Raw genomic sequence first — 26,509 nt, forward strand, 5'->3', positions numbered from 1 at the left:
CTCAGAGGTATCAGAGGGAGCATGGATATTTCAACTGTAATTATTTTTGTGAACCAACCTACTTTTCATAGTGTTCTAAGGCAAACTGAAGAAGGCTGTACTATGTGTAATAAAATGTGACCTGAAAATTCAGTGTCATGAAACTTCTCAGGTCTGAAGGCAGATGCTCTCCTTTCTAGGTATCTACAGCTTCCACTGAACTCTGACGGCAGAGTTGTGAGATTTGAGAGCTTAAGTTCATCACTTGCTCAAGGCTGTCTTGAGTATAAGGAGGAAGTGTTTCTGGTTTAAGTTATTTAATTAAAACTTACAGTATTTTCCTGTTGGACACTGCTTAGGGGCTTGGAGGGTTACTAATAATACAAGTAGGTGTTAATTTGTGGGCATAGTTCAGGAAAGGTCGTAATAAGTCTAGCATATAGTCAGTTTATCAAGTTTATCTGTAATGTAAAACTTAGTCATAGAGGGATGATCTCTGTAACTGTATGCATCAGATAACACACCTACACACCACTTAAATATGTTAGCACCATCTGAATTCTTAGTGATTTTTTTAAAGTATGAGCAAGTGTTTCAGTGACTCACATATGAAAGATTTGGGGGAACCAAACAGCTCGGTGGAGGGAGAACTGAGTAGGAAGCGGCCTGATTGCCATGGGGACAGAACAAGAACAGATGTGGCAGCGAAGGCAGAGTGGTACTGAGCTGTGCTATAGCTTTCCAGCAATATAAAAATATTGTTTTAAGACATTTATGGGGCTTATTAAAGCAAGTAACTAATTGCCTTCTCAAGATACTTTTCATTTTTATCTATTGTTTCCTGCTTAGGTATTATCTTCCCTTATACTAATCTGTGATTTTCAGCTGTGGAATTCTTTTTACTAACCAAAAAAAAAATCTACAGTTTTCCTGTATTGTCGGTTGGTACTCTGTTCTTCTGGACTTCCGATCTAATGCGAACTCCACAAGAGGTATTTTCTAATCTCTCTGGAGAAAGTTGTCTCCCCAAGGGTCACATTTTTCTAACAAGCTGTAATGTTTTCTTTTGAAAAATGTTTTCCAATTTGCAATAAATGTTTTAGATTACAGTATGTTACAGGGGATACAGCTACTATGTACAAATGGAGTTTTAGATCTGAAGTTCTTTTTTCTGAAGTTTTTAAATATTTTTTGTGGTGAGCTTAATTCTTTGGTATTTTTAAGCAATCCAGGTTTCTGGAACATCTTTAACATTTGAGACCAGGGATGTTTTTAAAGTTGGTCAGTTTTAGAACAGATTCAGATCATCAAGGGATTTCATTAAAAGCATTCAAGAGGTTGCCTTTTCAAAGAATGAGATTCTGAAGTTCCCCTGGATACAGCATTTGTTGTAAAGCAGTGGTTTGTTACGAAGCCTAAAAAATTGAAGTTTAATCTTAGTGAAATGTTTTCTCTCATATTCTGCCAAAATACAGCAAACAACTACTAAATTATGACATTTGCAGCAATACTACATGTCATCATTAGGAGAAACCGTAGTCTGTATTTTCAGCCTGCCTCACAGATTTTTACAGTGCCAGGGAGATAGGCTCTTACGCATAAGAAAGGTCCAGAACATAATGGTTGCTAATCCTGTTGTACAAATAAGATCTGACAAGTTTGAAAGTACCATGACATGTTTATGCATTGGAAGAATATCACCTTGATTACTTATTTGAATGCTAATAATACCATTTAGTTTGGGGGGGTTTATATGGAGATCTGAAATTGGGCAAAATTAATCAAAAGAAGCTGGAGGGTTCTAATTTTCCCAAGGAATTCTATGATTCTCTTTTTACTGGCATCTCTTAAATGCTGTTTCTGAAGACAGATCATAGCATGAGCAATGTTCATGCAGTGCCACACCCCAGGGGTGCTGTAAGGCATAAAACAAAAAGGTTTCTTTAAAGGAATATAGCAATAACAAGAAGTACTCTATTACTGCAGTACTTACCTGTATGACAAATACAAAATTCTTTTCCCTTCTCATTTGATAGAAGTTAGAATATTTAAATAGAGAAGGGATACTATAAAATAACCTTGCAAGAAAACTCACAAAGGATATGTGCGTTGTGGAAAGTTTCCAAGTTGTCATTAGCCAAGGGACTAAACATGGTGGTGTGAAAGAGAGCACTACTGAGTTGTGAGAGTCAGTGATACAGTAGACTTCACATTGCTGGGAGACACTAAGCATTTGATGGTTTTATCAGTCTCATCTTTTGTGAATTTGCTTACACCTATATATCTGTTTTCTCAGCCTGTGACTATTTGACAAATTTGGAGATTCTTCTCCTACCTTCCTTTCATCACCAAATCCTAGGCACTGCTGATAGTCAGGGTCAGAAGGTCAGTACTTCGTGCTTAGTCTAGAGAAAGCTGTTTTCGCTTGTGCTTGCAGAACCCCCCAAGGGACAGGGTTTTTAGTATGGAGCTACAAATTCACTTTATAATTTTTCATAGTGTTCATTTACTTTTGTACATTACTTTACAACACAATTTAAAAAAGAAGGTAAGGTGGTGCATATGGATCTAGTAGTGTCCCAACTGGCATGCTGATACCCTGTGAGAACATTAATGCTGGGAAACATGACATCTGGTTCTGCTGTTGTGGTGTGTATGCATTTAAGTAACAGGAGGAAGATTTTCCCTATACACTTTAGCTTACAGTGATCTTCTGAGAGCTGAGGAAGGAAAGAAGCCCATCTATTCCAAGAGTTAGGGCTTGGAATTTTATCACATTATTATACATGATTATCAAAAAAAGTGGACACCCTTAGTAATGTGTCCTGGCAGTCCAAAAAGAATACCTGAATAGGATTACAGCAGTTCTGGAAAATATGCTTCCTAAATTGTTCTTTTGTTGTAAGTTTTACATTTTATTTGCCTCCCATCTCTGGAGAGTATGTGGTCTGAACCTCACCTCACACAACTGAACAGCCTTATGAAATTGCTAGTGCCTTTTCTCGTCCTGGAACATATGCAGATTTTATTTCTATGTTTTAAATATTATTTTACAGAATAAAAAGAAGTTACAGTACAAAGAAACTTCAGACTATACTCTCTAAAAACTGACCTAATTTTTTAGGATATATTGTGTTTCAGATTTATATATGATTCAAAACATTTGGTATTGCATGTTCTTGATTTCAGTTCTTGCTGATCTTTTAAGTATACAGGTGATGTTTGTGCCATATGGTTATGTGTGGTGCTGCAATCTTACTGCCTCATCCTTAAACAAAATAACTCATCAAACCAATACCTAGAAAATATGTAAAACTCAATTGCTAAACCAGAAAGGAAAATATGAAATAATTTATTGTCTATAAGCCTTATTAGCGAAGTCAGCTGTTCTGAATTCTGGTGCAATTTACAACAGTTTGGCCCTTTTCCTGTAGAGTTACTTCATGTTCATGCCAATAAAGCTGAAATCCTATCTCTGTTTAGAGATTTTAAAGAAAGCTACCCACAATAAAACTACAGGGGTAGATCATGTGTGCAGTCATGTTTTTTTATTTGAAAATATTTGAGATATCTTATTCTGTATATCTACAGAACTTAGTAATATGTGGAAGTACAGTGTTGAGCACATGCTTCCAGCAAAATAAAGGAGTGTAAAGAATTTACAGCTTTTAATATTTGCCCTTAGCAAATAGGTTCTTAGTTGCAGGTATAATCTGTATTAACCTGTGTTAACTGCATTAACATTGCTTGAGAGTTCACCTTTGTTGATGTCTGAGAATACACCCAAGAGATCAATTCCAAATCCCTTGACTGGGAAAAGAAAAGCTTCAATGGCAGTTTATACTTTATTAGATACCAGAGAATCTCCATGGAAGCAGTTCTTAGAGGGGATGAATTTTCTAGTATCTATTTCAAGATACCTTACCTTCTTTGGATTAAATACAGAGAAGGCATACAGGAGTCCTGGTACACAAGAAATTACTGAATGTATGAACAGATGATTGTATTATTAGGTTTAATAACTGCCTGTTGCTTTGAGAGTTGCTTAAGCGGAGTGTTCTGCCTTGCTTTTACAGCAGGGAAGAAACATACACAGGTGTTACCACAGGTCAGATGATAAGGAGTACCTTGCTGTCAGTAAGTTTATTGTTTGTCTTTCTCTGTCCAAAGCCAACTTCCTCATTGCAGAACTCTGGCTTTCCCTGGAACTGGATAGGCTAGCCTGAATTTGAGGCACTTCCAAACCTGCGAGATGGAGCTTTTAGTAAAGAACAAGGAAGAAAAAGAATAAAAAATAAGTGAAATCTTCAAATTATATTGTAGATCTTTGGTAGATATACCTACACCAGTTTAAAGTTTATTATCACAGGTTATCCTGGCAATAGCAATGGGTGCAGTATGGTCAGTGGTGTGGTTACCAAGCAGCTCAGGAAGGCAGCTTTAAAGCTAACAGATACACAAAACCATCAGTGCTTCAGTGCAAATGTACCTTTACTGTCCCTGCAGGGTATGTGATGTGGATGTTCGCCAGTTTACTGTATTTGATATCCAGTTGGTTCAGCACTGTTGGCTTGCTTTGCAAGGTATTCAAAGCACCTCTTACAAATATATCAGTGACCTGGCACTTGATTATTTTGAATGTGGGTGTGCCCTGGAGCTTGCAGTCTTCCCTTTGGTGTACATTCGATTCTGGGAAAGGGAAGGCATGCTTTCCAGTCTTTACTGGGAAGCGATCCGTATCATTCCACTCATTTGCAAGTCTCCAGCTTAACAGTACTTACTAGTTGTCCTCTGAGTGTTGCTACTTAAGCTTGGACTGTACTTCTAATTGCCTGCCATGAGAACCATGACAGTCTGTGTTCTGACCTACACCCTTGAGGTCCTTTATTCTTAGCTGTTCTCTAGAAAAGAAACCCAAAAGAAACCCAAAATGGTATCGGTTCAAGTGTATGTTGCTTGTAAGTACAGCATTTTGATGTGTTACCACTCCACCGATGTTCTTACTGCTGCTGATCTACTGAGGATAATTTCATAGCCTGTACTTTATATATCGGTTTGACTTTACCTAGTAGTCAGAATAGGTTAACAGATGATGTAGATGCCATACTGACACTTCCTTGACCAGCATATTCATATATTGAAGTACTTCTCAGAAGGTAGGCTGCAAAACAATGAAGCTTCGCATTAGGGTGTCAGCATCCAAACTGGCACATCAAAATTTTCACTTTAATTATTATGTTCATGATGGAGATGGTAGAGCATGGTCATGTAGCAAAAGGTATCATAATTATTGAACAGTATATAATTTCAAAGAAGAAGTCTTTATAACTGCAGATACATGTATCTAAATTCTGCCAACACCTGCAATTAATTTCTGCAATACTATTTTTTAAGTACAGCAATCTTGGTTATGTTATGAATCAATTTGCTGCAGCTAAGGCACATAGAAGTAATAATTTTCGGTTTCAAAGCTATGTGAGAGACATTGCTTCTGCAGTTTCATTTTTTGAAGATATTAACTGAAAAGTAATTTATTTTCATATTTGCTCTGTTTTCATCTGAGCATCATGGTTTTTCTTAACTGAAAAAATATCTGTAATATGTGTTAATTTGTATGCCAGAGTATATAGTTCTGCTTGGGTTTTCTGTCATTTCAATTTCTGTTGCAGCAGTGTATTGTAGCCATGTCTCTGAAAACACATATCCATTTCATAAGTCAGTTGCGTCCATGTGATGTTTCAAAGTCTCAGATTTTCTTTACTGTATGAGCTAGCAAAAATTTTGTTCAAATCCTCATAATTCATTAACTTGGAAAATGTCTTCTCCCCTTTGGCTTTAATGCCATCCACCTTGTTCCCTCAGTGCCTTTCAAAATGTAGCTGTTCAGATCACCTTCAAAGTTACTGTTAGTGTAGCCTATCCCAGCTGCTATCCTTCCTCCAGTATCGAATGCAAGTTACGGTTTTGTTGAGGTTCTTTGAGACTTTATTCTTGATCATGATGAACTTCACACACATGAAATCCAATTGTTTTCATTATTCAGTGGGTAAACCCTACAGGTAAATTTATATTTCTGCTCCAAGAAATTTAGAGTGTAGAGCCCTATTAATCATCCAGTGTAATGTCTTTATAAAAAAAATCCACAAAAACTTGTTGCCAATATTTTTTTCATTATGTAAGTGGGAAGACATATTAGATTGCTTGTATCTTTTGAAATCTCTTCTTAAATATATTTCACCTGGATGAAAATTAAACCTTTGAGTAAATGTGCAAGCTAATTATCCTGGAGTGGTACCAAGGAGAATTGTGTTAAATGTTTGTGTGAGACAGAGCCTGCGCGGATAGTTCAGGGTGTTACTAATGGAAAATAGTCAAGATCATTGCTTCTTACATGCCTGTGGTAAATGTGACTGAAAGTAATCTCTTTCTGAGTGCTCAGTGAGGCTTTGAGGAAGAAAATATTTATCTCATTTCTAAAGCTGGGAGTCATCTCACCTAAATTCAGATTTCTCACAGTTAGAAGTCTAGGTGTAAGTTACTTGCTGTAGATTTCTGATGTGGTGAAACAGACGATTTGTATGATCTATCTTGTTTTCTCAATTGATTATGAAGGGAGCCCAGGATGTATAGATTTAGATGTCTAAACTTCCAGATACCTGAATTAGGAGCAGAGTAATCCTGTCTTTAATGAAGACATTTCAAGATCATGGGTCACCCTATGAGAACCTAAGCAGAATAGATCACATGCTGTTAATGACAATCTTAAAAGAAAATAAAAAGATAAGGCCAAAGTGAATGTGGAGACTGAACTCTGCTCTGCTTTAGTGGACGTGTCACACCAAACCTATTGGTAAAGCAGTGCTTGACTCATGCTTTTCAGACTCTGCCAGCTGTGGGTATAAGTCAGAAACCTTACAGGCAATAATTCTGTCCTAGCCATTTCACTGAGCTTTAAGAAAGGGCAAGGGAAGCCTTAGAGATGCTTTATATTGACAAGAAGCTCTGTGCTCTGTGGTTGATGAGAAGTTCAACATGAGCCAAGCAATCTGTGCTTGCAGCCCAGAAGGCCAACCATATCCTGAGCTATACCAAATGAAGCATGACCAGCAGGTCAAGGGAGGTGATTCTCCCCCTCTCCTCCACTCTCATGAGACCCTACCTGGAGTACTGCATTCAGCTCTGGGCCCCCCAACGTAAGAAGGACATGGACCTGTTGGAACAAGTCCAGAGGAGGCCACAAAGATGATCAGGGGGCTGGAGCACCTCTCACGTGAAGACAGGCTGGGAGATTTGGGGTTGTTCAGTCTGGAGAAGAGAAGGCTCTGGGGAGACCTTATAGGAGCCTTCCAGTACCTAAAGGGGCCTGCAAGAAAGCTGGAGAGGGACTTTTTACAGGGGCCTGTAGTGACAGGACAAGGAGGAATGGCTTTTAACTGAAAGAGGGTAGATGTAGATTAGCTATAAGGAAGAAGTTCTTCACTGTGAGGGAGGTGAGACCCTGAAAGAGGTTGCCCAGAGAAGCTGTGGATGCCCCATCCCTGGAAGCATCCAAGGCCAGGCAGGATGGGGCTTTGAGCAACCTGGTCTGGTGGAAGGTGTCCCTGCCCATGGCAGGGGGGTTGGAACTAGATGATCTTTCAGCTTCCTTCCAACCCAAACCATTCTATGATTCTCTGACTCTGTATTCAATGGCTTGAGGTTCCAAGGGGCAACTGAAAGTGTTCATCTGTCAATCACTTCTTTTTGGTCAAAACCTTCCTGGAAAACACAGTTGTAGGAGGCGGGATGATGGTGTGAAGTAAGGGAGCTGTCCTCATAGAAGTCCTCAGGTTGGCAGATCTTTTGTATCACCCAGGTGGCAGAAAGCAAATTAGAATAGGCCTCATTGGTCACATCCTTGTTTGTTAAGAGTTTCCCCTGTGAATTTTGAGAGAAAAAAGGTAATCGTGTTTTTTTCAAAGAAATTCCATATGAACTCTGCAGACTATAGTAACTAGATATGTGATAATGACCTGGTGTCCATTTTCTGTGATTTAGTTATGCATTTAAACTGTTATGTTAAAGCTACTTTTTTGCCATGATTAAAGAATTTTTGTTTCACTGAGCCCAGTATTAATGCACTCCAGATTCTGTTTCTTTGGAATAGTAACAGATGTTCACAGTTTGGTGCAATTTTCAGATGAGCAATGCTGTTTGTAATAAATTTTCCTGAGACCACCCAACTCATTTCACTTGTAACTTGAACTATGTCCAAGTGTTGATCTCAGGAGATGTAAAAGAGTTGTAATAATTTTGTGCCCCACCCAGTTCAAAAGACATGACTTAGTATAGATGGAATTTAAATATCTATACATCCATTGAACATAGAAAGTCAGTTTTACCTTGCATGCTGTGAAAAATGGAGGTGGAAATGGTAACATTCTTGCTTTCATTCATCAAGTATTCATAGGATCTGAAGATGTATATTGACAAGGTATGAAAGAAATAAAATTACAAACCGAAGATGAACAGGTGAAAAAGCACAACACAGCAAGTAAAACCAAAGAAACTGAGATTTATTCTGGAAAATGCAGATTTATTAAACCCAGAAAAAAATCAGAAATGCAATATTAAATATAGCTTGGGATGAGGTGTAGGCGTGCAACACAGTGTGTCATGTCTTGTTAGAAACAGCTGCAGTAAATTTTGTGCTGCGTTAATCAAAAACGTGATTTTGATATGTCTCTATCTGGGACATTATATTCAGTGTCAAGCGTTTAACAGCAAAAATTATATTGATAGGGTTTAGGGGTGCTAGGAAGCAAGTATTGAGGAACTTTGGGTGATGGAAAGTGAACCTTTAATTCATGTCTCTGCATTTATAAGAAGTCCTAGAGACTCAATCATACCAGTTTTGTCAAGGTATGGAACAACTCCCAAACGGAAAAAAAAGTCCTGAATGACTTGAGACCATGAAAATTAAACAAACAGTTCTGAATTGACAGTAATTGGTACTGAATGAAACAGATTTTATTTCTTTCCTGACATTTATTGTACTTTACACTTAACATTTAGTGCAGTGTTATTTTGAGATTATAAACTGAGAACTCAGGAAAAAGCATTGAGAGGTTCCTATGGCAACCATAGCGTGCACGTTATCTAAATGAACATTATGATTATGGTAATGTGACATCGTGGTGTTGAGTCCTGCCATTTGGCAGGTATGTATTTTACAATATGAGTTAATTGATGAGTGTAGAGATAGTTATAATGGCATTAAAATCAGTGATACGGATTTTTTTTTGCAAGGGAGTTACTCTACTGTGTGATGCAAGTAATTTCTTTGTATTTCTTGAAAGCACCTTGGCTGGAGGGCTCTGAGCTGGATTTTTCTACATGGTTTTTAGGCACAGTGAATACTTAGCCCTGTCCTCTGACAGTGATCGTTCCCCAGTCAGAACACAAGGATTTTCATAATTGTGTGCAGTTGTGTCACAACAGCCAATGTATGAATATGCAGATTGACAGATGCTGTGATCCCGCAGCACTCAGTGGCTTTTGTGTTTGCTTAACTGCTTGCCAACAATGAAGATGCTATTTCAGCATCTTCCTTTCAGCTGGAGCCAGAAATACCAAATGCAAAGGAAACAGTGCTGCTGTGAAAACTGCTGGAAAAGATTTTTTCTTTAGTTAAAAATAAATAAATTCATTGCACCTCACCTTTTTTTTTACCCTGTCTTTTTCACTGGCAACTAAGGACAAACTGCCTCTTCAGTAATTCTTGTGTGTTGGTTGTTAATGAAATTCCAGACTTTCTCATTTGGAAATGAAAAAATATTTTGTCAGTGCCTTGGTTACACATGCCATGGTAAATACTAGAAACTGTGTGCTTTTCATAGTCTTATAATAGTCTTGACCTGAATATGTCCCTGATTTTTGAAGTGACCTGTCTTGCTGTACAACAAAAGGCTTTTCATTTTAAGCCTGAACTCAAAATCTTCTTTATCTCTACTTTTTATTTAGTTTTAAAATTATCTTTTGAGGAAATCAGTTGCTTGCTTTGCTGGTAGGGTTTTTTTCTTTTTTTCTTTCTGCTTTTCTTCACAAAAATAAGAGAAATACTGGAACTTCTTTTGGAAAACATATGGGATGTAACCTTTATTCCTGCTCTAGCTGTGTTTCCCAGGAAATGAATCAGGGCAGCATGGAAAGGATCTAAAGCTCCTTGATCCAGCGCAGAAAAAGTAAAGGCAAAGTAAAAACTGTCATTTAAAGCAATGACTGCTAAGGACCTCTTACAAAGCTGTGGTGTGAGAGTTTTTTGAGAATTGGAGTCTGAGTAAAAAGGGAGCCTTTTGGTGGGTCTGCACTATGCAAACCTGGATAAATTGTCATCTGGGGAATTCTGCAACCTTTACTTACAGTTACTCAGGAAGGCTGTGTTAATTTAGAGAGTCCATTCCCATGGGGACCACAAATAGTTCCTGGGGTTGTCAAATTTCTTGTGATCAAGCGGCTGCAAAGGTTCCTTGAGAGTCCCTGGACTTCTGCCACCTGGGCTGTGAGCGTGGGCAGATGCAGCTTCCATCTGCACAGGCGTGCAGCTGTAACCGTGCTGCATGGCAGGCGTGTGCGTGCTACCTCTGCTGGTGCTGCTTTTTGAGGGGAAGAACAGCTATAAACCCCTTAGCCCAGTATATCCTCACCTAACTTACAAGTCCTGCCGTGCCATTATTTATCCATCAGAGCACTTGATTTATGAAATCAAAGCCAAGTATTCAAGCACTGCATTTTTGTCAGTTGTTTGTAATAATAAAGCTTCTTGATGTTACTAGTAAACTGCAGTGTCACATTGTGGTACTACAGCTATTATTAAAATTGAAGTAACACTGTCTTCCTGTGGGTAGGGAGGTTAGATTAGCACACTCACCAATTTGCACACATTAACTATACTTAGTTTTGGTCTTCCATTCTCTGGAAAGTTCATGTAGCCTTGCCATGACTATATTTTTTAATTTGCTACCTTCTTTAAGGCCTCTATTGTCTTCCCTTAAAAACAGGGCTTCCCTGTGTCTCCCTTATGTGATCTTGACTTTGCGTGCTGCTGACAGTGAATTTGAACTAGAGCTGGTTGAGAATTTTCCATCAGAATGAATTTCAACAAGAAATGCCTGTAAAACAAATTTATCGAATCAAGAACTTTTACTGTTTGTTTTTTTTTTAAAAACACCTTTTCTAATTGGATAATCAAATACTGTTCTGTTGCATTAGTATGACCTGATTGGCAGTATTTAATATTACAAAATTGACCTCAAGGATTTTTATCTTTGAGTTAGTTGATAAGGCAAAAAAAAAAAAAACCCTCTTGAAACTGTATAGAACACTGAAACTATTCTTGGCAACAGTTGATAATTTTGCAAAACTTTTTTCCCCGGAAAAAAATATTGAGTGAATTTCTTCAAAAATAGCCCAGTTCTCTGTGTGAGTGACAGATGTAAGCACATTTTGTCTGTGTTTCTAAAGACTGTTCCAAAAAAAGAATGTGGTTACAGGTGTTTGGTCAAGTGTTGGGATGTTCCCATCCTCCCTTTGTGAAAGGGACAAATACATTACTCAATGCTTATCATATTAAGAAATAGCAAGCAAGGGAACATTATTTATTTTAAAAAGAAAGGTGTGACTTTTTCTAGTTCAGTAAAACCTGGAGCCTGACGTTAGCTTAAGTACAAGCAGGAGATGATAGAAGCCACAGGAACAAGTGAGAGTGTGGTTTTGTCAAACACCAATACTAATGAGCATTAAAAAATATTGGTAACCAAGACTGTGAAAGATCAGAAAAAATTAACATGTTTATACTTTTATTTTATACAGTTATGTCCAATTTCAAAGTTTGGTCTTTCTTCTTTCAGAATGATCAGTCTATGCAAGATATGCAGATAATGGGAGGAGATGATCTTTCAAAGCTGACTGGGAAGGTTTGTTAATTTTAAATTTAAGAAACACTAAAAACACTTGAGAAAAGCTGTGTAATTTTGCACATGGACTGTCAGATACTAATAGTGGAATCAAAGAAATTTATTATTAAATTGCTGTAATGCCATTGCTCTCAGTTTGCAGCTGCCCAGAAAGGTTGGAATGTAGCTCCTCGGTCCCAGTGTAGGGATTTCCCAATAGTTACACATGTACCATCAGTGAGATCGTGGGCAAAATTGCTTCTTCTGAGCTTATGTCTTGGAGCCTTGTTTTTTCTGCCTTCAATGGGTGCATGCAAGTAAACTGCACATAGGGTATCCCTGTTGAATTCAGCATATGAGGAGTTTAATACAATTTTGCAGACTGCACAGAGTTTGGTTGTGGAACCTTTGACTCAGCTAATCAGGCTGGCTGTATGACTGAATTTGCTTTGCACTGTGCTTGAACGTTGTGGTAATGAGAGAGGGTTTGAGTCAGTGAAAAGGCTATTTTCATCTAGCCATGGCAGTACAAAGCAGTACTTTGAAGAAGAAGGAAGGCTGATTTCATTAGGCAAATGGTCTATGTGGAAAACAGTCAAAAATTGATTCTTTACTTACACATCAAGGCAACATAGTACGTAGCCTGTTATTTGTACTATATGTGCAGTTACTCTTCTATTAGCTAGCACTAAACAGTATCAGTTTCTTCAGAGCACTCAAATGTTGCACTAGCAAACTTCCTTGTTTTGTTGTACTATTGCACACAAGAAAAAGAAGAGAAAAACAACTTTAATTAGTTCCTTAATACTAAATAGGTTTTGATCCAACTAGAACTTATATGAAAAAAATGCTGTAATACTCAGAATATTTTAGTGATACATATGTCATCAATTTGCACTTCTAAATACTCCTGCTGGGTGTTTCCAGATTATCACTAAAGTGTTATTCATCTTCTTGGGAAATACTAATTCATTTGCTACTTTCTAATATTCACACACTGGAGCTACCTGTTTTTCTATGATTTTGCATATGTTTCTCTACCTCACGGGCAGAACTAGCAGTGCACCTCTTCATCTTACCTAACATTTCTCTTTCCCAGATAGCCCAAACACTTTCTCAGCTTCCAGGCCCAGCTCCCCTTCCTTATCTTCTAATCCCAAGTTTTCTTGATGAATGGTTTCAGTTATTAATATATTTTCCAGACATGATCTTTCTAGTATATTTGAATTCACTGAGGCAAAACACTGTTTTCCTTCGCAGTACTTTTGTGTATGTGTGTGCGTCCTGATGTGTATGAGGGAGAAGGAAAACTTCACCCCAAGTATTTCTGTTCTTTCCAAAAAAGGAGTAAATTGTTCTCTGACACTGAAATACCCAGTGACCTTTTTCTCCTTGGCACGACCCTCCCGTTGCCACGTATGGAACAGGACATATAATTTGGCTGTTGGAAGGCTAGCGGATACTTGAGGAAAAAACTGAAGAGCGATACAGTTTAAGATTGCTGGTGAGGAGACTGGGATTTTGGGTAGGCAAGAAGGGGCTGGTTTGGGACCGAAGGTAGTTGCTGGTCAGGAAGGGAGCCCAGTGCTGGAAGCTGGGTGTGCAGAGGCTGCAGCAGAGCAGGAAGGGAGGGCTGGGACTGCCCAGGGAACAGACATGCTGAAAGGGCATCTTCAGTGGTTGGTTGTATGTATGGTTTTCTGTGACAGAGATGATGTGTGAATAATTAATAGCATATTCACTATAACAGGTGAGAATGGGGTTTCCTTAAGACTTATTTTACTGATCAAAAAGATGGGATGCGAAGCTTGAGCTGAAATGTTCTTACTTACACATCTAAAGTTGGATATATGAAGGAGTGGTGTTATGTCCATGAATGCCAGCTCCTCCATCTGTTGTTGACTTAAGCAATTAGTGCAAGTATTCAGCACATTTTACTAATCAGCCATTTGTGGACTGATTCAGAGCCTCCTACGGTCAATGTAAATCTTTCCTTGAAGTGTTTTTTAGTACCTTAGTTTAGCTGCTGGCTTTTAAAACTGCTGGCTTTAGTAACCATTCTAAGTCACTGAGTGCATTAGTGGAAGACTTACTGATAGAATTCAAATTCCTGCTTTTAAGCAAGTTGGGTGCTTCTTCTGCCTGCTTGGAGTACTTATTAAGAAAATATTGTAATTGTATTGAAAAATTAATATGCCAGGTTAAGTCCCATTAACTTAATGATCATGGAAGTGTTTTCAAAAGTGCCAGCATGGGTTCGAAATGTAAGTTCCCTGAAGTTTCTGTAAAGTTTAAAAGCATCAATAATATAAACAGTTTTGAAACCCGGAGACAAAGGATTCTGAGATTTTGATCTTAAAGTGCTCTTCATTAAGTAATAATACCTGGAATGTCAGCTAGCCTATAATCTTAGTGAACAAATAAAGCATTTCCATGTATTACTTATTATTGGAAAAAAAGATTACTGAGTATGTTCATGAACATGCTGTTCTGTAACAATATTTTTTTCTGAGAAAGCTTAAAGAAAGGAAAAAAAATTAAAAGCTAATTAAAAAGAGGCTGTTAAGGCTAATAGTTCTTCAGAAGGAAGAATATCTGCTCTGTACTTCTCTACAATATGCTTTTGTTCATAAAAATATTACAATCCTGGAAAAAATTTATAATGACCCAAACCATGAAAAAGAGAAATATTCTGAGAGAGAAGTTAGCATACAGACCCAAACTGTTGCTTGAAGAAAATCATGCACAATTTGAAATTCTTCTTCTTTGAAGAAGGCCATAGAGGCAAGAATAAAGATTTCCATGACATGAACCATGAATAAACGTGCTTAAAGAATGAGTCTTGATATAGCATAAGATTCTAATGCTTTGTAACTATTCATTTCTATGCAGAAAAATATAATTTCAAAATCTCCAATGACAAAAGTGGTGAACATAAAATTTCTCCCTAGCTGATTTCATAGTTAAGTAGCTGCTTAGTTTTCAATTGCTTTAAAGCTGAAATGATCATTGGGTAAAAATTATCATTCATGTTTGTAAAGAGGAATTAATTTTGCAAATGGGGAGATAGTGAATAACTATCCAGAAAACTGGAGGCACTGTTTCAAAGCAAGATGGCTATAAAAATTCACGCAGTGAGGTGAAAGAACAAATAATATAGCCCTGTTTAGGGTTAATACTGTAATCATACTGTATAATACTGTAAAAAATTTTAACACATTTTAAAATATTCGTGGCATTTAAACAAAGTAAATTTTAAAACATCGAGAAACTTCAGTACATTCAGCTGTACCAGAGTTGTAAGTTATCGCTGCCATTTACGTCTTACACTTGTATGTGTCTATGTTTTGTCCCAGGAACTTTGCAGCTAGTTACATAGTCCAAAGTCTCTACTGAGCGGAATCATTCTGTATATCACTCTATATGTAACATGTCCTGTAACCTTTCAAAAAAGCTCCTATACCACTTTACCTTGTCTCTTTGCAAATAAGACCAGTTAGACAATATCATAAACTTAAGTTTTTATCATTTTGCAATTACTTATTACAATTGCATAATGTAATTGATGTCAAAATGAGATCCATATATTCTTGCCATTATCACTATTTCTACATAACATAGAATGTGAACAAAATAATTTTCATTTGTTGGCTTAAGAAGAACTAATTAAAGTAGTTATGTACTTAGTATGATACAATTATTGAGCAGTGAATTTCTGATATTACATCTATCTGTAATATGGGTCAATGTTTATGTTCTTTATGAAGGGCTGTTTCCCTTGTTCATATTGAGTACATCTTGTTGACAAACAATGATTTTGGCATTTTCAGAAAAGTGTAGAAGGTGATAAATAGCGATCAAGAACAAAAGAAAATGAACGTCTTGTATTCTTTCCGCACTTCATTCTGCTAGTTTGAGCACTCCCATCACTACTCTAATATTCTTCTAAAATGACTTATCAGCTCATATCAGAAAGAGATTTCATTCAGAGGAAGATATCTACCATGCAGCACTCCTCACTTCCGTCTGGCAGGATTTGTACTATAAAATCTCCAAACTTCCTTTATGTGTCTCATCTAAATCAATTTATCCACTGTCTACCATTTTCTTGCCCCACTTGTCATATGGGAAGATGTTCCAGGAACATAATGCAATCTCACTTTCTTTTCTTATGCCTCTCATTTCTTCTCTTAATTTACTAAACCATTTTCTCTGCATGCCATAGGTTCTAACAACAGTTCTGAGAGCTGTCTCTCTATCATTCTTCAAAATACATTAACATTTCAGTATTTGATAGCTGTATAACACAAGGTTTTATTCTCTAGATTTAAAATACATACTATAGTCTCCACAATTTCAAGTTTGTGTCTGAGAATTCTCTTGGTTCAATACTTATTTTTTCTTTATCTTTCAGTATGCACTGCCTTGACTAATGTGTTTTCTCTCCCTGTATGCATTCCTTTCTGGAATAATGCCCATAAATTTGCAGAAAAAATAATTTTTTTTCTTTAGACTATCATGTACATGAGAGACTATTTATATGACAGTAAAGGTATACAAAAGCCACTATACACTTTTTCAATAGTCATGTCCCCCACTCATCTCTACATCTTACTGCCTTCCTATCAGATGTGCAGCCTTGCTTTTTTCGTCTTTTCAAATGTTGATTTTATGTGTCTTGACACATTCCACATGTTCAGTATCTTAACTGCCATCTTTAGTCACTTTTGGTTTTCCTTTTTTTCTCATTTAGATTTTATACCGTCTACTCTTCTGACAGTTGCCATCCTTAACTGCTTTTTCCACAGAAAAAAGCAGTTATGTTTTTTTTTTTCTTCCCCAAAGTCAATCACCTTTCTTTGCTTCTTAGGTAATCTGTTCTATTGTTCACCATTATTTTCTTTTGTTGTTGTTGTTCTGAGGAAGCAAAGTACAAAAAAATACTTCCTAGCCTTCCTATCCCATTTTTCACATGGGCTTTGCTCACCCACTGTCTACTTGCTTCTATATCATACGTGTCCATAACTTTTGGTTTCACCTGTGTCCAGAAAATCCTCTTCCAATTCCAGATGATCAGAATATTACACTTTTTTCTTCAGGTAAGAGATTGGAGACAGTGATCCATTCCTGCATTACCTTTAGATTGAGTATGGTAATTTTCTCTACTTCTTATGCACAACAGAAGCATGCTGTAAAGATGGCTGCAAGCAGAACATGTGCATGTACAGCATTCAGCACAATGCTCTCTAAGAACAAAACGTCAGTGAGAGCATATCATCATGCCCTCCGTCATGTCCTCCGCTCTGTTAACTCTTGGAGATACTGAACTAGTTTTACAGAGTTTTAAGTAGCTGGTGTCTGTATAATACAGACTGTTAATGCACTGCCCAGGTTGCTCCCATCAACAGCTGACACTGACCAAACTGAGTGTCTAAAAAACCAATGTTTTTGAGATGTCTGTCCTTTCAGGAATGCCGTAAGATACGGATCAGCCCAGCACAAAAGGTTAAAATCGGACATTCGTGACCTTTTAAAGAACCCTGTAGAAACCTCCCATTTAGATGTCTAATTTCACAAGTCTTTCATATTATTTTCTAACATCTTGATGAAGTCTTAGTATATGTGGATTTCATTCCTGTGCATACCATAAAATGATTTCACTTCTAACAGCAGTCCTTGTCGCTTCCTTTGGACCTTTTCACTGAAACTCGGTGCGTTATTGTTTAACCTTTGTTTGCTGATGATTCTTCAAGCCTTATGGCACTGCTTCTTCAAGCCTAACAAGTTGTCATAAAATGTCTTGTTTAAACAGTAGAACCTGAGTTTCCCCAAATACAATGCTAAGAAAGCAAGTACTGCATGTGTGGTGAGTAAGCTGATAACCTGTTAACAATTCAGTTTGAAGAATCACATTATCGATTTATGTATTTCTGATGCTATGGAGTACAAATGAAAATGAAGGTGTCTTTAGAAATAATCTAACTGAAAATGCAGACTTCTGAATGGAAATTGAACTAAAGGGAATGAAAATACTCTATTTTGTAGCCTTCTACCTCCACCCACCCCCCAAAAAAAAAAAAGAAAAAAAGAGAAAGAAAAAGAAATAGAGATAGGTAAAAAGGGGATGTGTCTTTTTTTTTTTTTTTGTACTTTTGTATTTTTTGTGATTACGCCTTCATCTGTAGAACCAGATGTATAAAAGAACTCACCTTTTCCAGCAACTTTGTATTCATGCATACTTTATAAACTGGTGTAGTAATATGTTATATGTATCGCCAAGTAATTTAAGAATAATTCTGTCCAAGAAGGAGAGAAGAAGGAACACAGGACACTGATGGGGACTCAAAAATGAAAGTATTTCCATCGTTCCCAATTTCCATGTATTTTCTCCACTTGTAAGACCACCATTACCACTATAATAAATAGGATGAAGGCTTGTCTAGGCTTGTGTCAGGTCTTCAGCACCAGACAACTGGTATTTTGTTAGGGAAAGGATATATGAAACACAGAAAGAACAGAGACTTCCAAAATCCAGTTTATATCTGAACTATCTTTTTGAATACATCTAGTACTAGAAATGTTATCCATGTCTGTATCATCTCTTTGTAACTCCAATCACACCTGTAGTCCAACAAGATCCTATAGCCAGGAGTTTCTAATTTAAGTAGCATGTGCAGAAGTTCTGTCTTTCAAACTTGCTACCTGCTTACCTGTAATGAGCTGTACAAGACAGGTAAATCTGCCTTTTTTAATTCCTTCCTTAAAAAATTCTGCAAATCTTGCCACGTTAATTTTTTTTTCTTACTACATTTATTTGTTGTGATCACAAACATTTTTTTTCAGAGGTTCCTATATTTTAAGGTCCAAAAGCACCATTATTTTCTTGTCTGAACTTCTGGGTAATTAGATTGAAGGGTCCCAAATGATAATTTCTTCACTGTGTGTACAGCAGAAGAGGTAGCTTTTGAGCTACCAACTATTTTGATTTAGAAAAGCTTCCATACTTCAGACACATTTTACTAACACTCAACTGTCATCACTACTAAAATGGTGAACCTAATTTTCCCTTCTGAATTTGGATAGCTTTTTCCTTTCACTGTTGCCTTTTTTAATACCTTTGTCTGCGAGATTGAGCAGCTTGCCGTTATCAAATTTATATTGCCATATGGTTGCATATTTGCCTATCATCCAGTCATTACTTAAGCTTTTTTTACATAAACTAATACTAATTGGGAGCTGCTGTAAAGTACTAGCATACCATAGGATGTAAATGAGACAAGGTTTGAAGGTAGAATTAATAACAGGAAATTAATACTAGGCAGATGATATAGTTGGAAGAAACAAAATTTCAAGCATGTAGATCCTTCTGTAGGTCTGAACAGAATCAGCAAGCTTCAAGCTAAGTACAGCTTTGTAGAAATTCCTAGTTTTAACCTAATGTGGTAATCAGTTTTGGAGAAAACAGTGAGTGCCCTACATGATTGCCTGCCCTATGACCAAAGGGGCAAATAAAAGTGTTAAGAATTCCTCTGAGCTGAAATAAGAGAGCAAATTATCAGCTGTGGAACACTGATTAATAAGTTGGAGGTCAGCTGCAGTGGAAGATTGTAATGTGCTGTAAAGCCAGTATTTTATTGAGTCCATGATTTCTAGTGCATACAGCGGTTCTGAATTTTTGTTCCCAGGCTCAACTGTTGAAGGTATTTTGTGGTCTCTTTGAGGTTGTGGGCTGAAAGGTCAAAGTTCTTTTGTGAAAAATGTTCTCCCACTGGGAACTGGCCTGTTAATTAAATAAAAGCTATTACTTCCTGCCACAAACGTTACTACACTGTAAGGTGTTTTTTCCAGGTCTCAAATCATTATTCTTTTCCCAGTATTGAGTTCTTTCAGGGTATTTTTAAACAGCTTTTTTAAAAAATGTATGTTATGGCTTTTATGATGAAACATTTAAGGAGAAGATACCTTCTTTGTTTACCTACTCAATTTTCTTGCTATATGTGCAAGGGCTGTGTTTGTCCTCTTAGCTGTAGTATTGCATTAAGTATGGTTGTTTATTTAATTACTTAAGAAGAGTTTCTGCTTTCCAGGAAATAATCTCCCTGTCTAAATTTGCAAATTAGCATTTTACCTTGTTAAAATGTTATGGTTTATGTTAAATCAAAGGTAGCCTTTCCCTCAAATTCTTATTCAGTGCTAATTTCGAAGCACTTCTGTTTTGTAGCAATTTTTCTTTGAAATCAGTCTTCTGAATGGAACGTAAAATCAAAATCTAGAGAAATTGTTATTCTTTTCCAGGGAGGTGAAAAATATTTTCCATAACACTTACTACTGTCAGGCAGGAGGCATGCGTGATCTGATTACTTTGCTTGGTTTTCTTAGCTGACGTTGTTCCATTTATTACTGACCCGTGGGAAGGTAAACAATAGAAATGTATTGACTCAGTGCCAGAGTATTTTTCAGCTTATTACGAGTCAAGATTTTTCTTACATGTATTATAACAACAACCTACTTTCTTGCTGTGTGTAAGCTCATGTGGCTTTGAAAATCAGTAAACTACAGATGTTCAATTTTTTGCAGGTTTTCAGTCCATTATTAAAAAATTTACACAGATACATGGAAATTTATTATATAAGTGAAAATGTGTCTCTCTAACGTGGGAGACAAAGTCCCATGGAATGCAGGGGTTAGAAATTATTTCTTCTTCATTTTACACAGTACTAATATTGTCAAAAACCTGCTTTTTCAAGATGTCCCAAGACATGCGGCTATGAACCATTTCTACTACTGTCTAAAAAAGAATATGAGAGCACAGATTTTATTTTTGTGTAGATTCAGTTCACACCACTAATACTATTTCTGCTCAGTGCAAATGTCCATGTGCAGTCACAAAGTCTATCCATCTAATCAAGGATAACCTAATCTATTTCAACCAGTTTTAGTTACACATCACTACTGACTAGACTTGGATACTGTATATCAAAGCACTTCTTGGCTGCTCATGGATGCTATGCCATCTCTTTTCTGGAACCCTTCTATCAGTAGCCTGCTTCAACAGGAGAAAGTAGGGGATAGACAATAATACAGTCAGTTTCCCAGCACATCATCTCATTTTGTAGGTGACAGTTTCTGGTACCAGAGGATGGCAAACCATTTTAAATACCTTCAGCCATAAGCAAAAGTTAAACATGACGACTTCAGCCTAATCAAAGCAGGGATTAATGTATCTCTCAACGATCAGGATGCCCGTTTATTTATATATACCAAATGTTTTCATATCTATATATTTTATAGTGGCTTTTCCACTACAAAGTCCTTACATACAGAAAATCTTCATCGATGTTTTGGAAATAATGAGCCTGTGCATAATACAAAACAGAATCTGTTTCCTGACCTAGACAACTGCCTGATTAAAGGGACTTTCAAAGGACCAAACTTCCCAGTGTATATATTTGCAACTGTTGGACTCCTTGACTCTGAGGAGAAGAGGCAAATATAAAAGAGTGTTGGTCAGACAATTTCAGGGCCTACTGATATTCTTCCTTCTCAAGTTAGTCAATAAACATGAGATCTTAAACTTCAGCTGAAGTCACGCGCAGGTGACTATCACTCTTGTGGCCAGACAAACCCTTCAGGCATGTCTGGATCCATGTTAAATCTTCTTTCCTTCATGTGAGTCATTTGTGATAAGGAAATGTAGACAAGATTAAGTTTCTATTAGACAGATGTATGACTGGCTGGAAAGCTGTTCTCAAAAAACAGTTAATTATGCTTCACTGTCAGACTGGATACATTAAAGCATGTTCTCCAGGGACTATATAATATTTAATTCATGATTGAAAAGATAGAATTAGCATTTAATGCTAGTGAGACTACCTGGAGAAATACTACAAGATAGTACTGTGACCTTAAAAAATTATTTTAAGAATTTGGTTCACAGAATGACATGTAATGACAATAAAAATGAATACTAACTTCTGTGTTTATATAGAAGTAATCTTTTGCATAAACGCAAGTGAGTTCTGAACTAGAGATGATAGGTGGATCACAAGTTGCACATGAGACAACAGCGTACCTTATAAAAGCGTAACTGTTGTACTGGAATATATAGGAAGGACGATTATTTGTAAAGCATACAAAGTGGTTCTTTTGTTCTTCTTGCCACTGGAAAAGGCTTCTCTCTGGTTTGAGGCACTACAGCTAGAGAAGGATTCTGACCAACTGGACAGGTTCCAGAGGAGAGCAAAAGGATGATCAGAAATTGAGAAAATATAACTTAAGAGAAAATGTTGAATAAATAGGGGCTGTTTAATCTGAAGAAAAGGAAACTGAGGAAATACAGCTATCTTCAAATATAAAAAAGTTAAAAAGAGAAGAAAATAAAGCTTTTTCCGTGTCCACTGCAAAACAAGTTCAGATCAAATAGCAACAGAAGTTTTCTGATTGTATTTTTGCTCTTAGATAATGAGGCACTGAGACATTGCCCAGGGAAGTTCTGAAGTACTCATCAGGTTCAAGAACAGGTAAATCAGGTATCACAAGGGATAGTTTTAGGTTGATTCTTCAGGCCAACAGAACAGTCTTGATGACATTTCATGGTCTCCTCAGCCCTATTTTCTATAAATGTCTTGTGATTTTTTTCTCACAGCTAGTAAGGTCTGCTCTTCCCTGTTGGTTTAATCCTGATTCCCTGGCCAGGGAGGCTGCTGCCTCTCATTCTGTCTAATTTTATGATTTCCACTTGTGAATAAGCAAGAGAATCCCTATTGCTGCTCTTTACAGGATAGCTGAAGCAGCTGTGGTAGCAAGGAAACATATTCATCTACCAACAAAACATCTCAGGACTACGCTTTTCTCTCAATCAGTCACAGCCCTTTGTGCACTAATAGGCCTTAGTGGCCATGACCTGTGTCACCTGGGGCCTCTACTCACACCTGTGGGCACAGGAACCTCAGTTCAGCTCAGCCCTGGGCTTTTAGTCCATGCTTGAGCTATGCTGTATGGGTACTGAACTTCAGCTCAGATACAGCCATGCCTGTACGTTACTATAGAAGTTAATCTATACCCTAACTCACAGACTGACTTCCCAGTTAACCTTGGACCTGTCTCATTGCTGTGGACCTGCCTGAAGACCAGGAGGCTGTATCTGATCATGATTACTCTCACTGGACCTGATCCCAACCTGTGGATTGACATGTCAGCTTGACCTCAGATCTGCGTGGTCACCATGAACTCACCTGATGCTTTGCACCCTTGGTTGGACAAGACTTGGGTCTGCCCGCTCGCCTCGCTGGGGCACTGCGGGGCTGGGCCCTGGCTGGCAAGGCCCCTGCTCTGCCAGCTGTGTCACTGCACTCCACACATGGCTACCTTCCACTCGGGGAGCCACCAGCCTTTGCTGCACCCTGACACAGTCTGCTAATGCAGGACTTTGCAGCCCTCTGCCATGTCAGTTTGGGTATGTCCCATCTTATGCCATAGCTGCTGGGTAGGTCTTGTCACTAGAAGATCTTTGCTTTTCCTTTGGGAAGAAAGTCTGTGTCAACGGTATGAAGAGCAGCAGGAGATGCAGAAAGCTGGCAGAATGGGCCAGGATGTCAGGCTGATGTCAGGTCAGCCTCTCTTGCCAGGTGCCACTCGCAGTCATCCTGTACTGATTGCACATATGAAAAGAGTTCGTCTCCGTCTTCAGTTCTGCTGAGGTTCTTTCCTTGTCAACTCTTCTGCTCTCTCCCTATATCATATATACATATATGTGTGTATGTATATGTACACATATAAATATTTACGTGTACCACCAGCTGTGCAAGTTCCCTGAGGGATAGTTAAACCATTACTCCTGCACATAATCTTCAGATGCCCACTGACTGAATCAAGTGATTTGCTTATGCCTCAGACCCAGGTCTCCTGGGCTAGACTTTGGAAGTGTTTTTCCTAGTTATGACTTCATCCAGGAAGCCAGATGAGAGCCAAACCCTTTTTGGATTCAAATGGCTTCCTTCAAGAAAATGTGTCCCTGCACACCTGTCATAAGCTTCTCCTGAATGTGGTTTTAACTTCTTCATCTTATCTAGAGGACTGACATACTTCCATTCTTTCTCAAAGGAAGAAAATTCTAGAGACAGGACATCTGTGGACTTCTGTTGTTAAGAGGCCTTTGACTTTTTACCTCCACAGGACTAGGTCTTTCAGATCCAGAGTTGTTTGTGTCAGCAGCTGAGAGGTTGAAAGTCAGGAGTGCCAAGCAGGATAACCACCAGTGAAACCTGTTATGAAAACACCAAAAAGGAGCCACCCTCCAAGATTAACACACATTCCACTGGAGCTCAGTCTAAATTAGTGGCTTTCTTGAGCGATATCTCCATTGCTGACATCTGCTGAGCTACCACCGGGAGTTCCCTCCACACCTTTACCAAGTGTTTTGCCATTTCAGAAGCATCCAGGTATAATACAGTGTGTGGTAACATGTTTCTGCAGCAGTTGGTGCGTGAAGCATGCTGTGTCTTCCTACCAATCACTGTAATTGTTAGGAGGAACTGCAGTATGAATATAAATACGGATAATCTATATTAATAATTTCTGTTTTGAAGATTTTTTTTAAATGTACATATAATTTAATGAAACTGTCAAAGGTGTGTTGTTCATGAACATACTCCCTTCACACACTCCTCTGTGGTGTTTGAGTCGTTCTCAGAACTCTGTCTTGGGATTCTGTGTTGGAAAAGGAAATCAGACAGTCCCCACATTATGTGTGTAGAAAGCGAAGAAGCCTGATAGAAAGGAAGTGGAATGTAAGCTAGTCTGGTGAATACTGCATGGATATAAAACTGTCTTAAGGTTTTGTGGCATGTACAATGTGCACATGCGTGTAAGACCTATACATAGATAGATACAGGTATTTGTGAAATGGCTTTCCTTGTGCAATTGCAGGTTTCACCTCAGAAAGTAGATCTTAATCCAAGGTTGTAAGAGTCCATCCCTTTGAACATGCATATGATAATGCCCACTAATAAATACATTTTTATTTCTTCCAATAGGGAGATTACTTCTTATTACTGCTTTTAATAGAAGAGCAGAAGTCACCTTAGATATTATGATTCCTGGAACAGCGATGAACCATTTCAGCAAAAAGATCAGCCTGTAAGGCTTGACATCAGCCTGTAAGGCTGGACCGCTCCCCTTCTCTTCAAGTAATACTACTGATCTCAGCAGCAGGATTTGAAGAGAAAGAGGGTGCTTCACAGTATGAGAATGAGTGATACAACTCGGCCTGTAATCCTTCACTGTGAGATTTCTGGGGGGTGGAAGTGCGTTTATTTCAGAGTAAGAATATTACTGCTGTAGTCTCATATTAACATTGGAAATAGTATTGTAGTGAACTGTAGGGTACACTAGTACACAGCTAGACGCACTGGAATGAAGCGAAGCTCATCCCATTTGGATTTCTTCCATCTAATTTTATTTTCTGAAGCTACATCCATTCTTGCGCAAAGAAGATAATCTAGACAGAGCTGAATGAAGTCGTAGCCCCTGCCTGCAGGGCTTGCTCTTATGGCTGGCTCTTTTTCAGGGCACAGAAATGAAACAGGAAACCCCTTGTGTCCTACCGTGTTGTACATATGTGCAGGGACCTATCTATCTTCATTTTGCCTTTTCAAACATTTGTTTCTTTAAGTCTGTGAATATTGTGTAATTGTATTCCTTTTTTTTGTTTGTTTCTTTCAGAACGTTCTAATCGTGGAGGTAAGCTGGGTGCTTATATCATATTGTACTTGGCTAAAGTCACATAGTCAAGTCAGTGTGTTTGATTTCTAAAACCTGTCTGTGTTTACACTTCTTTAGCTGGGAAGCGGTGAAGAGGGAGAGGGGTCGATTTGCTTAATGACTTCTCAGTGTTTTTGCAATTGTATGACAGACCAAACTAGATTGCTGCTGCTCTAATTGGTACTCTCCTGTGATACCCAGGAGTCTTTGTTTCTGTGTAATTTGATTTGGCTTTTTTCTATGGTTTCATCAACGCCTGTTCTGCAAGTTGTTCTTTTCCTTGGAGGACAATGGATCAACTGCAGTGATGTCCTGCACTTCTCAGTTGCGTGACTTTGAAATAGTAGCGTAGCCCTGCACATGCTTTACAACTTCAGGGTTGTTCACACACTGGTTGAGAATGTCAGTCATTCTGTCAAGTCCCATGGCTCCTGCTCCTCAGCACTGCATCCTGCAGTGTCCCCTGGGGAGGGCCCATCACAGATATGTTACTGATGTAAATCAGCAGTAGAGGAAAAGAATGTGTTTCCTCACTGGTGCTGCAAATTCTCTCTTAATTAACGTATGTGATCCTCTTAAAATGTTGGAAAAGCAATTGGGAAGGTTAGAGAGCACCTCAGGATCTGACTGGCATTTCAGGCCCGGACTGCTGGTGTGGGAAATAAGCTGGACAGTGTAATGAAGGAAATGCATAAATGTTGGAATGTCTTTTCTTAGCAAAGGAGGGGAAAAAAGTCATCAGCCTCAGAGATGGCTGGTTACCTGAATAGCTGCTAGGAGCTCCGTATTTGCTAATGCTAACTGCTGTAACAGAAATGAAAAATGTCCGCAGCAAA

The 26,509-nt window shown here is 38.0% G+C and overlaps 1 protein-coding gene across 6 annotated transcripts in view; it reads left to right on the plus strand.

Moving 5' to 3' along the window:
- The window catches only part of PRTFDC1 (phosphoribosyl transferase domain containing 1), a 47,846-nt gene that overhangs the window by 16,252 nt on the left and 5,085 nt on the right, over positions 1-26,509 (plus strand). For 3 of the 6 annotated variants that reach the window (XM_037385521.1, XM_037385516.1, XM_037385517.1), the window contains exons 4-5: positions 11,868-11,933; positions 25,635-25,652. The exons of 1 other annotated variant lie outside the window; for it this stretch is intronic. In XM_037385521.1, coding sequence (XP_037241418.1) covers positions 11,868-11,933; positions 25,635-25,652 — 84 coding nt within the window. The remainder of the gene's footprint in view (positions 1-11,867; positions 11,934-25,634; positions 25,653-26,509) is intronic. 2 more of the 6 variants (XM_037385518.1, XM_037385519.1) reach the window with 2 other exon arrangements.

The sequence above is a fragment of the Falco rusticolus genome, chromosome 4, assembly GCF_015220075.1.
Source record: "Falco rusticolus isolate bFalRus1 chromosome 4, bFalRus1.pri, whole genome shotgun sequence".
NCBI lineage: Eukaryota > Metazoa > Chordata > Aves > Falconiformes > Falconidae > Falco > Falco rusticolus.